Source organism: Peromyscus eremicus, chromosome 8a (assembly GCF_949786415.1).
Source record: "Peromyscus eremicus chromosome 8a, PerEre_H2_v1, whole genome shotgun sequence".
Classification (NCBI taxonomy): Eukaryota; Metazoa; Chordata; class Mammalia; order Rodentia; family Cricetidae; genus Peromyscus; species Peromyscus eremicus.
The window spans coordinates 13,545,087-13,559,373 of NC_081423.1; the positions used below are offsets into that span (position 1 = coordinate 13,545,087).

The 14,287-nt window shown below is 48.8% G+C and overlaps 1 protein-coding gene across 1 annotated transcript in view; it reads left to right on the plus strand.

The window, feature by feature from the left end:
• LOC131916439 (dedicator of cytokinesis protein 2-like) overlaps positions 1-14,287 on the plus strand; it is an 89,442-nt gene extending 75,155 nt beyond the window's left edge. Inside the window, exons 18-25 of the mRNA XM_059269786.1 lie at positions 905-1,081; positions 2,355-2,438; positions 7,794-7,931; positions 9,655-9,782; positions 10,425-10,593; positions 11,585-11,705; positions 12,704-12,846; positions 13,755-14,287. Of these exons, the coding sequence (XP_059125769.1) occupies positions 905-1,081; positions 2,355-2,438; positions 7,794-7,931; positions 9,655-9,782; positions 10,425-10,593; positions 11,585-11,705; positions 12,704-12,846; positions 13,755-13,817 (1,023 nt within the window). The 3' untranslated portion in view covers positions 13,818-14,287. The remainder of the gene's footprint in view (positions 1-904; positions 1,082-2,354; positions 2,439-7,793; positions 7,932-9,654; positions 9,783-10,424; positions 10,594-11,584; positions 11,706-12,703; positions 12,847-13,754) is intronic.

Here is a 14,287-nt window from a genome sequence, read left to right on the forward strand (position 1 = left end):
GTGTTGTATTGTCTCCATTAATCTTCACCACATAGCCAACGAGGCAGGCACCACATCACCACCATGATGGACACGATAAATTTAGCTCTCTTCCTCCATGAAGTTTCTCAGATTTCTTACCTCTTCCGTCCAGTCCAGCCTTTCCCACTGTGATCTTCCCTTCTTAGAATAACTGTTGTGTCCTAGCCTAACACCCACCGAGTCTGGTTAGGACAACCATACTTTTTCTTCCATCCAGTTTCCCAGCTGTTGTCTCTGGCCGGCAGCAACAGAGTGGAGTGGTTTCAGCTGAGCCCATCTGGCCCGCAAATCCTAAGATATTGACTCTCTGGTCCCTCTGCAGAAATGTTTGCTGACCTCTAGTTTAGTTCTTACTCTGGATCATAAGCTTCTGCAAACTGCAGTGTTTGTCTGTTGTCATCCAATACCACTGTTTATCTTGCTTTCTGAGACGCGTGGGGAAAGAGTTTCACCTTCTCTTCCCTTTAACCCGAGCTCTCAGGACCTGCTGGGTTCTCCTAGAGCAGGCTATCTTGATTTCTCTGGCTAGTAGCATACACAATAGCTTCCAATCAGTATGCGATGAGTTGGGTCGATGTGTGTTTTACCCAGTTAACTGGGAGAGAAACCTTCTCTGGGCACACTAGCCTGTGAAGTCAGAGCAGAGCCTGGCACTTCCTGCCTGTGTCTCCCCAGAGAAATTCTTTCCCTCTAAACAGAAAGCCAGCCTGCCTGTCCTTGGCCAGCAGACAGCCTCCGAGCTGACTCATTACCCTCAGATCCTGCTGTAGCCTGGCGACTAGGGGCTAGCTTTAATTCCCACCCAAGTGAAATCAATACAAATGATGACGTCAGCTTCTCAGGCCACCCACTAAGGCTCTTCTGCCCATCTTGTTTCCAACAGACCACAATTAGTCCTCTGGAGAATGCTATTGAAACCATGTCCACGGCCAATGAGAAGATCCTGATGATGATAAACCAGTACCAGAGTGATGAGAGCCTTCCCATCAACCCACTCTCTATGCTCCTCAATGGGATCGTGGACCCTGCAGTCATGGGAGGCTTTGCCAAGTATGAGAAGGTGAGGGACCTTGGATCTTATCTCCCTGTACCTGTCCTTGCTTGATCCCACATAGATACTCAGCTTGGTTGGACATCAGGTTCCAACCTGACCTACCATCTTCTTCCCATCCTGGACACAGAAGAAGCAATTTCTCAAGGGTCTCCAGTCCCCTGGCATCTCCGTTGAAGAAAGACTCAGAGGTGACCACAAACCATGACTTTTGGCCAACCCACCTCTTCCATAGAGGATTTGATATAACATAGACACAGGGAAAGAAAGAAACCCAGAATGTGAACATGCAGAAATCTGGGAGCCCAATTCCACAGGCAGAGGCATAACCTAGACATGTAAGTTACAGGGTCCCCTCAAGAAGCCCCACACATTTGAGCCTGAGATTGTGTATTTGGCCCTCCTGGTGTAGGTGGCCAAAAGAAAATACCATCAATTATTGAGTCCTAGTAGCCCCTATTGGATCTGCCAGTGTACCAACAGGAAGGCATGCTTTCCCTAGCATGGCACAGAACAGAAAGCCTGAGCTGGCTTTCAGTTCACAGACCCTGAATGAGGAATGAGCTCCTTCCTACAAAGCCTCACTGCACATCCCCCGTCCTTTACCATTCCCTGATGCAAAGGCAAGAATACCACAGTGTACACCCGTTCAGAGAGTGTGACTCTCCACACCCAGCCCAGTCCTTTTGTCTACCCTGACACCTCTGTGCTCACACTCTTCTCAGCCTTCAGAGGTGCTGCAATATGTCCTCGTAGAGTGTGCACACAAGCAGGATGGGAACTCTGAAACGAGGAGATGGGAGGAATGGAGGAACCATGAGGGATTCTGGGAGGCAGGCTTGAGCAAGCACCAGGGTAAATTCCTCACTCAGCTCTCTTCCACCAGCAATGATCTCCAGGAGCCCCAGGACCTCTGGAAGGCTCCCTAACACAGAAATCCCTACCCTGAACACCACCTAACTCAAGCCCCTCAAGAACCTCATTAGGACTGGAGAATGTGTCAAGTTCCCAGTTCAAAACAGTTTCCAGGGGAGCTGCTCTGGTGGTCCTGGCACCCCCCATTGGTAGTACTCCCCTGGACTTTGCAGCTGGCTTCCAGTGGGTGCTGATCTGAGTGAGCCTCTGTAAAGAAAAAGAAAGCAATGTCAGATACGGCAAGGTCCACCCCAATGCCAGGGACCTCGAAACTTCTCTCACATCACGTTTTGTCTCAACACCAGAGATGGATCATGTGTCCCACCTGAGAAACAGGAAATCTTAAGTCCCCACCTGCCCCCCACAGGCCTTCTTCACTGAAGAGTACAGCAGGGAGCACCCGGAGGACCAGGACAAGCTGAGCCGCCTCAAGGACTTGATCGCATGGCAGGTAAAGCCTAGCTGGGTATGGGAGCATCCATCCAGGTCCCGTCCTTGCTCCAGTTCTCTGGCCCTCGGCTCACCTGGCCTGGCCTCACTCCACATGACCTTTTGACCTTCTGTTACTCCTTGCCTCTGCCTCCTCTTCTGTTGCTGGATTACCAAGCAGGCTTACCAGGACACAGATTTGGAGCACCTTACCCTCGGGTGTTGCATGGCACCAACCAGCAATGGATGCTGTGCCGCCCGAGGTGGTTGAGATTGCTTTCTTTGATGTTAAATTCAGGAGGTCGCTTTTCACAGCGGGGTTCAAATGAACCCCCTCCCCCCCCCACACACACATCTACCACCAACCCCAGCTTGTGCCAATCAGACAATAGAAGACATGCCCCTCCCCCCACACCTTCCTTGTGAGGCTGACCCAGTTTGTTGTAGATAGTGCACAGATGGATATCGGGTTCTGCAAATAATGGAGGTCTTTGTTGGGCTGGCTCGCGGTCCAAAGGGTCCACATCTGCCTAGCTCGGCCAGATTTGGGCCTGAGGACTTGTGATTTGTCTATGTCCCTACCCATTGTCTTGCTGCTTTCTTCTCCTGGCCCACTCTTCCTCTCCACCTCCTCCCGTGCATCTGCCTGCGGCTCTGCTCTTACAAGCTCTTTCTTCTCCCCTCTGTCATTTGCCTCTCTCTCTGCCTCCTACGCCCTCACATCTCCCTCCTCTCTCTGCTCTTTCTCTCCTCTCCCTTTCTCTTTTATTTCTCTCTCTTTTTTCCAAAGAGGAAATAGCCAGACCCTTCCTGCTCCAGCCCTGTGACAGAAGCCTCCTCAGACACCTGCCCTGTCTGGGTTCTGTGCAGATGGTGCACAGAGGGCTATAGGAAGAGTAAGCTGGGGGGGAGTGAGCCCGAGCCTGGGCCAGGAGTAGCAGTCTACGGGCTGCCCATCCCCTCCTCCTCCCTCCTTGCCAGTCACCATGCAAAGAGAAGTGTGCTTTCCCTGCTGGGGAGTTTGGTTACTCCAGGGAAATCAGGGACTGAGAAGCATTGGGTGCAGACTCTTCTTAAAATAAGTATTCCTAATTCAGGTCCTTCTCTGCCTCTGCCAATTTATGCAAAGTGGGACTTTAAAAATGAAATGCTGAGCGAGCGCTGCAGACATACTTTTCCTGAATGCATTAGGTGCGTCTGGAATTTTCTCTCCCCTTCCCACTCCGCGCCACCCATGAAAGCTAAACATCCCTCAGGTCTTTCCATCTTTCTGGGACCACCTGTATCCTTTAACGTTCAAACAATAGCACATCCTTCACCACCCTGATCTGAGAAGCGGGAAGGCCAGCTGTGTGGGTCCTTTCCTGAGTACTTCTGGGGCATCCAGGGAGGACTACCAGGTTACATATATTGACTTTGTGGTTGGTGTCTTAGTTTGTACCGTTGCCAGGACTCTGTCGGGCACCGCTTCTCATCTGGTTACAGTCCTCCATGCTGAATCTACTGCCTTCAGAGGATGGAGCTTAGCCTTGCAGAGCAGTTAATGCAGGCTACACCTTCTAAGAACATTCCACCCCAGCCTTGGAGCTATTTAGAAAGGCTCCATATAGATGAAAGCAGCAGGCATTAGAAGCCTCTGCCTCTTAAGATTATGAGGAGCATTCATGCAGCGCCCCCTAGTGCCCACCTTCACCATAGCATGCCCGTGGCTCCCAAGACCACAGGTTACAGAGGCCCTTTAATCCCAAAAGAGAGTGCACTAGGCTGTGTCCTTCCTGCTCTGCCCAGGTTTACTAACTATGGTATGTGCATTCGAATAGTGCAGTCCTGCTGTGCAGGCACAGTGAATTCAAATAGTGCAGTCCTGCTGTACGGGCACCGTGCTGTTCCCATCCTTATACGAGGCAAATCAGCTTGCATGTTTCCCTTCCACCCACCCTCAATGCCCTTGTTTACTGGGTCCCCACTGGGTCCCAGGCACAGTGCCAGGTAACACAGAAATAGTGATGGGCAAACTTGAGCCTGTCCATTGGAGCTTAACTCCAGGGAGGGCATTGTTTTGCAAGGCTACACACACTTTGGGATTTTTCTCAAGACTTGAGAACCTTTGATGTTAAAAGGAAATGGTCTTACCAAACCTGAGAAAGCCGAAGCTTCCAACGGGCAGCTCGTGTCAGAATTTGTAGATTTCAAGATTGGAATCTTTCTAGATTGTACTCTTTCTATGTGTTTTTTTTCTTTGTAAAAAGATTTTATTACATAGGACAATATCTACAGTACATTATTCTCTCAAGCTTTTTGCTGCAAAACATTACATGTAGGAAACTTCATACAAATACACATGGTTCTTTGGTTTACCACCAAGCATCCACGGACATGACCCCTCACCTAGATGCAATAGGCTTATCCTGGCAACCCAAGCCCATCTTCCGTAGTCCTATAGGCATCACCCCCCCTCCCCAAGGCTGACCACTTTCCTGCTTTTATAGAAATCATTTCCTAGTTTTTTAAAAATAGTGTTCCACTCTCCAAGCACACACTCCTAGGCATCACCATTTGCCCTGGATTCCTGATGACCTACATATAATCGGAACCACGTTGTACAGGCGTTTGTGTCAGTTAGGCTTGTAAAATTTGTCCATTTTGCTGCAGCTCACTATCATTTGTTCATGCTGTCTAGAAGTCTATAAGACAGGTCATATAATGATACCAGATGCATTAATTTTTCTGCTGGCATAGAATTAGGTTGGTTTCAATTTGAGGCTTTTGGCTGTGTCTTTGTTGGGTTTAGACATGGAAATGCTTGCTCTTAACATAGGGGAAAATGTAGCTTTAGAATATATCACTTCATTTCTATGAGCAAAGGTTTATTCAACCAACACTATATAAATAGAATATGCGGTATATACTGTTTTGTGTTTAGCTTATTTGCACAACATGGTATCCTTAAAATCCACCAGGTTGCTGCATATATCAGAGGTTTGACTTTTGTGCCCCGTGTCTAAGTATATAACATACAAACCATACACCCATTTATTGACCAACCCTCCTGTTGGTACATGTGTATACACTCTACTCTCTCAAGGTACAGGTAGTAGTGAATTGCTGGTTCATTCAAGTTCAACCTTCCTGGCTATAAGAAACCCAATGTGTTCAAACCAGCTTCTCTGTCTACCAGCAGACATGAGCGTCTGAAGCTCTCTCCGTTCTCGCCTATACTCACACAAAAGTTAACTTGTAAAAATGACAACCATATTAATTATCCTATCTGATCATAGTGGAATAAAACTCAACATCTATAGCAAGATAAACTTCAAAATTATATACATAGATGGAGACCAAATAATAACACCTTTAGAAGAACAATGGATCATTGAGGATGTGAGAAAGGAAAAAGTTATAAAAATCCCCTGAAATGAATGAAAACAGAAACACAATACACCCAAACCCATGGGATTTAGCAAAAAGTCTGCTGTGAAGGAATGGCAATGCACAGACGGGGATGCATTCCAAAGCTCTTGGTGGAGTGTTCTGTGAATGGCAAGTCTGGCTGATCTGTACATTAATGCCTGTATTTCTTCGCTGGCTTCTTTTGGTCTGGCTGATCTGTTCATTGGAGATCACTGTGTCTCTCAGCATCTTCTTGACTCCCTCATCCCTATTAACACCTTGAGATTGATGCTAAGTGGACCAGTTTTCTGTCTTGTCAAAGTGTAACACTAAAGCTATAAATTTATTCCATTTTAAATCTTACTCTATTATCTTTATGGAAGACCCTTTTGGTAATATTTTTGAAGTAACATCTCAAGCACTCTATCGTCTTTCTTCCATTTCATTCATCTGTCTCTTTTGGTCCTACTTGGTCCCTCTCCTGCCTATTAGTTTTGGTCCTGTCTCCTGTGGGTGAATTTCCTCCAGTGTCTGGTGACCCCAGCAGATTCCTCCTAATTCATAGTGAAGCTAATTGGAAATCAATGTGCCTGGGAGAAGACTCCAATGGCAAGGTAGCATCATTGCTTGGTAACTGAGTGACCCACACATTGGAACCTGCACACCTGCATGGGGCCATTTACCTTCTCCAGAAGTAGATCCTTCCAACTGTTTCTTGGGAAGATGATCACAGCTGCTACACTGGGCAGTTTGGGAGCTGTGCAGTGGCCATCTCACTAACCATGAGCACACTTCCTTTTTATCTACATGTTCCTAGTCTGGTGGTGACTGCTCCTCCTCCTGCCCTTGGGTCTGGTACGCCTGAGTCCCAGGTTTCACGATCTGATTGTTTTAGAGGACAAGTCCCTGCTTCTTGAGAAAATGGAACACATTATACATAGCTGCAAGGTGAAGCAGTGGGCACCTGGGAAAGGAACTGGCCCAGTGCAGAGTCTCAGTGCCTCTCTCAGCTTTCTTGTGGCATCCTTGCCTCTGCCCCTAAGTACCTCCTTGGTCCCTAGAAGCAGGGTGGCCTCTTCTAACCACCGAGTCCCTCCTCTGTCCTTGGAGGTCAGTTACAGCTCCCAGCCATCTTCCTCCTGCCATATGCTGGAGTGTGTGTATAGCTGAGTGTGTATCTCACTGCAGAGTGTATTTCTCCCTTCACCTGCTCTTCTCTCAAGACATCCAAGAGAAGGAGACAGAAACATCTTTACTCCACCTTGGTGGAAGTGTTTACTGTCCTAGAAAGATTCCATCCTAGTAGTCTTAGTTATTTTACCCAAGGGTCATGCTGTTAACTTTCTCACATTTTTCTTCTAGCAGGGAGCCCCATGGCTCTGTTCCTCCTCTCCCAGGTATCTAAGGTTCATACCCTGATCTCCTTCATGGATAAGACAGACTGCATCTCTCCTACCTGTTCTTCCCTCCTCCCTCATCATCCTAAGATTTGGTAACACTTTCTAGAAACTCTCTACTAATAAGAGAACTTTTTGGTACCAGCACACTCATAGCGTTGTTCAGTGGCCATGAGAAGTAGTTGTGCCCCATGGTGTAAGATGGGGCCTCTCTCCCCTTCTCTGCTCTTCCCTGGTGCCAGGCATTCTTCCCATGTTTTCACGTTAGTACTGCCAAGTACTTTTTAAGCAAGACCATAAGCCTGGAGGTTCTTCCTGTCTGTTCTCTGAACTCTTGACTCTTTGTAGATTTTTCAGGAGCTCAGATTTCCCCATGCCTGTGGCTTCTAATGCCTGGGACAACTACAATTCCAAGGAAGCAAAGGCAGCTGGGTCATTGTCTCCTTGCATGACAAATTCTAAGGCTGCAGCTGTCCTGGGGACCGTGTGGGTCTCTGAGCATCTGAAGCTCTCCAGGAAGAGATAGCAGGCCAACCAAGCTCTTGAGCTAGCGTCCAAGCTGAGGCCCCTCACTTACCATCTCTCTTCAGATTCCCTTCTTGGGAGCGGGGATTAAGATCCATGAGAAAAGAGTGTCGGACAACCTACGGCCCTTCCATGACCGGATGGAGGAGTGTTTCAAGAACCTGAAAATGAAGGTGGAAAAGGAGTATGGTGTCCGAGAAATGGTGAGTGATCCCTGTGACCTGCAAGGGGGAGGACTATAGGAGTAAAGCCTGGAAGGGACTGACGTGGGGTAACCATATATATTCCTGGTCCCTTAAAAGTCACTTCCAAAAGAGAAACCAGTTATATATCAGATCTATGAAACTACCCAAGGAACTATATAAGTATAAAAGTTACATTAATGAAGCTCCTAGCATGTCCTTGGCCCTCTATAAATACAGTGGAAGTATATTAACTGACTTATACAGGCAAATAGGAGGGCTTTTAAGTCCTTATATATCTTTTTAGATTTAGGAGAATCAAATAACTTACTAAAGGCTGTATGGCAAGTTAAGTGAAGGCCAGGGTGTCTACCCAGCTGTGTTACCTCCAAAGCTACCGTACTCCACCGCCTGAAGAGGACACTGGCCAGTACTCTCAGAGACAGTGTCATCCACATAAAGTAGAATCATCAAATGTCAGGGCTATGTAGTACCTTGAAGAGTGTTTGCTCCAACCCTCTTGATCTACAGACATTCAGAGAAGAGCCGTAATTCCAGGAAGGGCCTAGAGCTGGACCTGGGTCTATTCTCCTTCATGCAGAAACAAGTTGACCTTTTCCATGCTCTCTTCCTGAAATGCAGTTCTGATGTTAAACACTTGGATTTAGGATGGACCTCCCTGGCTGAGAGAACAGTCCTCCATCCACTTTAGATATCAGCCACAAACTCCAGACCCCAGGAATGAGGCCCCACACTTCTGCACACAATGACTACAAATTTGGGGGCTCTCATCCTCCCTGCAGAGCTAGTGATTCACTAGAACTCCTGACTGCAGTGACTCAACAGTTTTTGAACTTTGTGATGATTTTAAAACAATATGCAGTCCATAGAAAGTGAACTCCAAATCTAGATCTTTCTGGGGCTAGAGCTGTGTGACCACACACTTTTTGAAGAGTCTAGACCAGGGGACCTACACACAACTCTCAAGCAGCCATGGATGAAGAGGCCCACAGTGGTGTGAGCACCAATGTGCTATAGTGTATGATGTTCCTAGCTAGGATGTTTGGCGGTCCAGGTAGATTCAATGCATTTTCATACCACACTTTCAACTTAATAATAGGCTTATTAGGATGTATTCTCATCGACTGAGGAGTTTCTGTACTGAGGCTTTCAGATTATGATACGATTTAAGAGGAGCTAGGTGAAGAACACAGAGGGTAAGGTATGAAAGGGCGCTGGAGGGTGATGTCAGGCACACTGGTATGTGATTACCTACCAGGGAGCTCACTAGAGCTTAAGTGTGGAGTGTCTTTCCAGGGCTTTCCCTATGCAGCCAAGATTGAGTGAATCATTGTTCAAGGGCTAGAGATTCATCTCTGTCCCCTGCCTCCTCCCTGGAGAGTGAGTTGATAATACATGGCTCAAAGTCTCAGCCCTGTAATGACAGGGTTGGTCTCTCTGGCACGGGCAGGCTCCATCTCAAGCCATCTCATTAGCATAAAGAAAGATGGTCCACGAGGCCACTGAATAATACAGATGCTGTCTCACCCGGGGAAATTGGACTAGCGATTGTTCCCCTGGGATAGAGGCTGCTAGTGTTTATCCTGTAGCCCCGTGGTCCTGCTGGCTGGAAGCTTTGCACTGATGCCCGCAGCCCACAGTCCACCCTGCCCAGAGGGGAGGAGGGCTCAGATGGCAAAGCTCTGCTCTGCTGGCTGCTCACCACCTGTCCTCATACCTGCAGCCTGACTTCGATGACAGGAGAGTGGGCCGCCCCAGGTCCATGCTGCGCTCCTACCGGCAGATGTCCATCATCTCTCTGGCCTCCATGAATTCCGACTGCAGCACTCCCAGCAAGGCCACCTCAGAGAGGTCAGTCCTTTCCTGGAGCTCCTGGCCCACGCAGCCACACACGTCCCATTGCTGCCACTGGGCTCCTTGCTCAGTGACGTCTCTTGGCAATCAGCATCCCTCACCCAGCCTGTGGTGTAAACGTTCTTTCCTCTAACAGGGGTCCCATCCTTCCCACATCACTCCCATAGTGGCATGTCCCCTCCCACATCTCCTGCCTCGTCCCCTTTGTGTCCTGGAGCCCTGTGGCTCTTCTCCTACCCAACTTCACTGTCTGCATGCTAGGCACCATGTGCCCAGTGTCCAGGTTGTTGCACATCCCCACTTACTATGCAAGTGGTGACTCGGAGAAGTCAAGGGATTTACCCGGAGTCAGTCATAAAAAGCAGCAGTGCCTGGATTTGAACCTAGATCTACATTTTAACCAGTTTCATCTCCTTGCCGTCCCTCTTGCTTTTGATGGCTTACCACCTTCAATCGTTCTCACCTTTTTTGAATGTTTGTGGATGAGTGACTTCCTCAATTTGCTGTCCAGATAACTGATCAGCCCTACAGTGATAGCTCAGTCAGCATGACGGTCCTCTTAGGTCTCCTGTGTCCCTCCCGGGCTGTTCCACTGAAACTCTAACTACAGTTTCCACTGCTCCTTCCCATGCCCTTCAGCTTTGACCTGGAGTCAGCAGCACCCAAGACTCCCAAAGTGGAGGAGGACCCCATCTCTCCAGGGAGCACTCTGCCGGAGGTCAAGCTGCGCCGGTCCAAGAAAAGGACCAAGAGGAGCAGCGTGGTGTTTGCGGATGAGAAGGCAGCGACCGAGTCAGAACTGAAGCGGGTGAGCAGAGGTGCCAGGTGCTCCTCAGCTCTTCTCAGAGCACTGTGCCAGGCAGCCCAGGGCTCCCGAGAGGGTGGACTGCAGCCTGGCTCCCTCATTGTAGTGGGTCTTAGAGGAAGGAAGGTGCCCAATAGGAGGTAGAGCAAATCCTCATGCCCACAGGCAGGACTTGAACCCAAGCCATCAGACTCCAGAGATTGAACAGCCACTGCAGAGGAGGGCAGCCACTTGGGGCCTCAACCCCCAGTCTCCTATGGCTGTCCTGACTCCATTGGGCTTCTGAGTACCAGGCTTTGTGGGGTGTAGTGAGCAGACTCTGAGCATTTTGGGGTCTTATCATATATATAATGTTATCAGTGAAAGAGAGAGAGAGAGAGAGAGAGAGAGAGAGAGAGAGAGAGAGAGAGAGAGAGAGAGAGATTATATAATCAACTTTTGAGTGACTGAGGGCAGCCTGTGCTACACAGTAAGTTTCAGGGCAGTCTCATCTACAGAGTAAGCCTTTATCTCAAAAACAAATTCCACAATAATTACTAATGAGATTTGGTATCCGAGAGCCCTGAGTTCAGTGTTAGTCCCCCCGGAAAGGTTTAGAAAGAGAGTGAGCATTAGTCGTTATGGCATGTAGGGGTCGGGGATGGTTCTAGATGAAAGGTCAGGGCCAGCTGACGCCTTCTGGTGAAGAAAGAAACCCCCACAAACATCCTAGTGGGCCTGTGAAGGAAGAGGATGGGCATGTCTTCTATGTTCTAGGACTCTACAGAACACCATTCATCTGTAGTCTAACCGAATAGACCCTTTCCAACACTCCTGCCATTATATAATATGTAACCGTAAAAGGCAGACTGATACAGAATGGTATAAAACAGAACAAATGAACTGTCTCTGCTGCCAGGTCCATAGAAACCACTTCCATCCCTTTTCCCTGCCCTTTGAGGACTTAGATATTTGCCTGTGCTAAGCCCTTGTGATCTGTGGTATATTCATCCAGCTTTCCAGAAAGCATGAGTTCATGAGCGACACCAATCTCTCGGAGCATGCAGCCATCCCCACCAGGGTGTCTGTCCTCTCTCAGATGAGTTTTGCCAGCCAGTCCATGCCCACCATCCCAGGTATGTATCTGCCACTGCTAACCCGGGGGAAGAGGTAGTGTGGATTGCCAAGCTGTCAGGGAGAAGATGGATGAGAACTACTTCTACAGAGCAAAGCAGGCTGGGTATCCAGGGCCAAAAGCCCCTGGTTTCTGCACTCTTCTCAACATCCCCCATTGAGGAAGCCATGTAAACAAGCTCTACTGGAAGCACAAGAAGAAGTCTGCTGTTCCTCTGGGACCACTCCGTACCAAAAGTCCCTCAATTTGTAGGCAGCAGCTCCTCCAGGTCCAGGAGTATGCCTTTGGCATATCTCTAAGGTCCATGGCACCTTTGCTAACCTGGAAGACTACCTCTAGATTTGCGAAGCTTGCCCCTGCATCTCATGGCTGTGGTGTTTGGTGTACAGATGATGCCTGTGCCCATCTCTTACTGTCTGGGATACAGGACAGCCCCCACTCACTTTCCCATTCACAGAGGGAGACCCATGCACAGCTGGGGCTCAGCATCTATGCAACTCGTTCTAGTGTTCCTTACTCCACAGGCCCTGTGCTGAGGACCAGGCAGAACAGAACAAGGCAGAACAGTGCTGCCCCCTTGGGGCCGAACAGTACATGACAGTAAAGACATCTCCCACCAGAGGGCCTGCTCCTGCCAGGCCCTGTCCTAACTCATTATGCCCCTTACACCATGGTACCCACCCATGATGTAGAAAATGCCACCCTACCCATTGTTGCACATTCAAACCAGTGCACTGAATGTCAGGCTCCTGTACAGACCGACTAGTCAGTGGGAGGCTGAGTCCAGACTCAGTCGTGAGCTCCCTGAGGATACCAGCCTAAGTGGCAAGGGATCCCCCCCTTCTTATCCCTCTTCTCAACTAGACACCTTTGGGCAAGGCTTTTCAAAGGGCCAGGAGATAGGACCACCCCAAAAAAGGCCTAAGATACTCTTTCTGTCCTTGGGACCCACCTTTCCACACCCACTCACTCATGTCTGGGGCCCTACTGTCTTTCCAGCCTTCACACTCTCGGTGGCAGGCGTGCCTGGGTTGGATGAGGCCAGCACATCTCCCCGGATGAGTCAGACCTTCTTCCCTGTCTCAGACGGTGACAAAAAGACCCTGAAAAAGAAGAAAGTCAATCAGTTCTTCAAGACTATGGTAAGGATGCCAGTGGCTGGAAATGGCGGCAGTCGGGGTGGGGGTATGCCACAGGAACACACGGAGAGGATAACTGAAGGAAAAATCAGGGAAGGTCTACACAGGTGTGTCTGCTCTTCACCTGTGGGTATGTGCCTTCGGCTGTTCCCTGGGGAGTATGGCCAGGGGTCCTAAGGCTAGGGCAACTGTCCAGCAACGTCCATCATGTGGTATTTTTTGGGGCTCCCTTGAGTAAGACTGACCCCAGTTCTAGAGCAGAAGGCCTTCTGGGACTGCCAGTACATAGCTAACCCTGACTTAAACTCTCTGTTAGAGCTCCTCTCTGAGCCCACAGCCAGGTATCTAACTTCAGAAGCTGAAAGTACGTTTTTTTTGGGGGGGGGGCGGGGGAGGCAAAGCATTTTCCTCTTCTGCTTACATTACAAAAGCCTTCAAATTAAAAGTTGGTTTTGAATTACTGACTCTTGAAGTCCCACCTCCTGTTGTTACCCTGTCGGTCCTTGTCGGGGATCAAGAAGGGACGGACGTACTTCCGATCCTCCGGGCTCTGTGATTCAGAGCTCAGATACTATAAAAATCACAGGTTGCCTGAGAGCCTGCGTGAGTGAGTCAGGCACCACGCTAAGCACTTCCCCGTCATTATCCTGTTTGATCCTCCCATTCCAGAAGGGTTTTTTTTTTTTTTTTGCAAGGCTCACAGAGTCAGCTAAGTGATGTGCAGAATTCATACAGCTAGCAAGGGGTCTATGAAACTTCCCAAAAGCTGCTTCCTGACCAAATTCAAGGTCATAGCAATTCACAACCACTTGTGTTTAGGCTTAAGTCATGGTTGTGGGGTCTGGAGTGCTCCAAGATGATGCATATAAGAATCCCGTCTTGCTGTTGTGTTTGTGTGTCTTCCCACCAAGCTGGCCAGCAAATCAAGTGAAGACAGCAAGCAGCTCCCAGACTTCCTGTCCACAGACCTGTGAGACACTGCTGAGCAGAGCAGCGTGGGAGCTCCAGGGGAAGAGGCATGCGTATGACATTGGAATTTCAGGAGGGGACAAAGCTTTAAAAGAGACAGAGGATCCCAGTTGGGCCTCAGAAACCAAGTGACAACAAGCCTTGTGTCTCCTGACGCCACCACCAGGGTGATGGATGACTCACCGGACAAAGAAGGCCCACCATGGATCCATGGACCTCAAGGAGCCAGCAAGTGCCGGATGGATGCTCTCCCCAGCATCCAAGGCATACACATCATAACTCAGGTTCACAGCTAGAAGGAGCTGCGTTTTGTTTAATTCCTAGGTCTCAGCACTTAAAAGAACTGAAAAGCCTTTAAATGTTCTATTTTCAGTTAACATTTTTGTACTTTACATTTTTTAATAAGCCCCTTTCTAGTCAATCACTTCCAAAATGTTGCTCTTTCTTACTGACATTAAAATGGTCTCATGGCTCA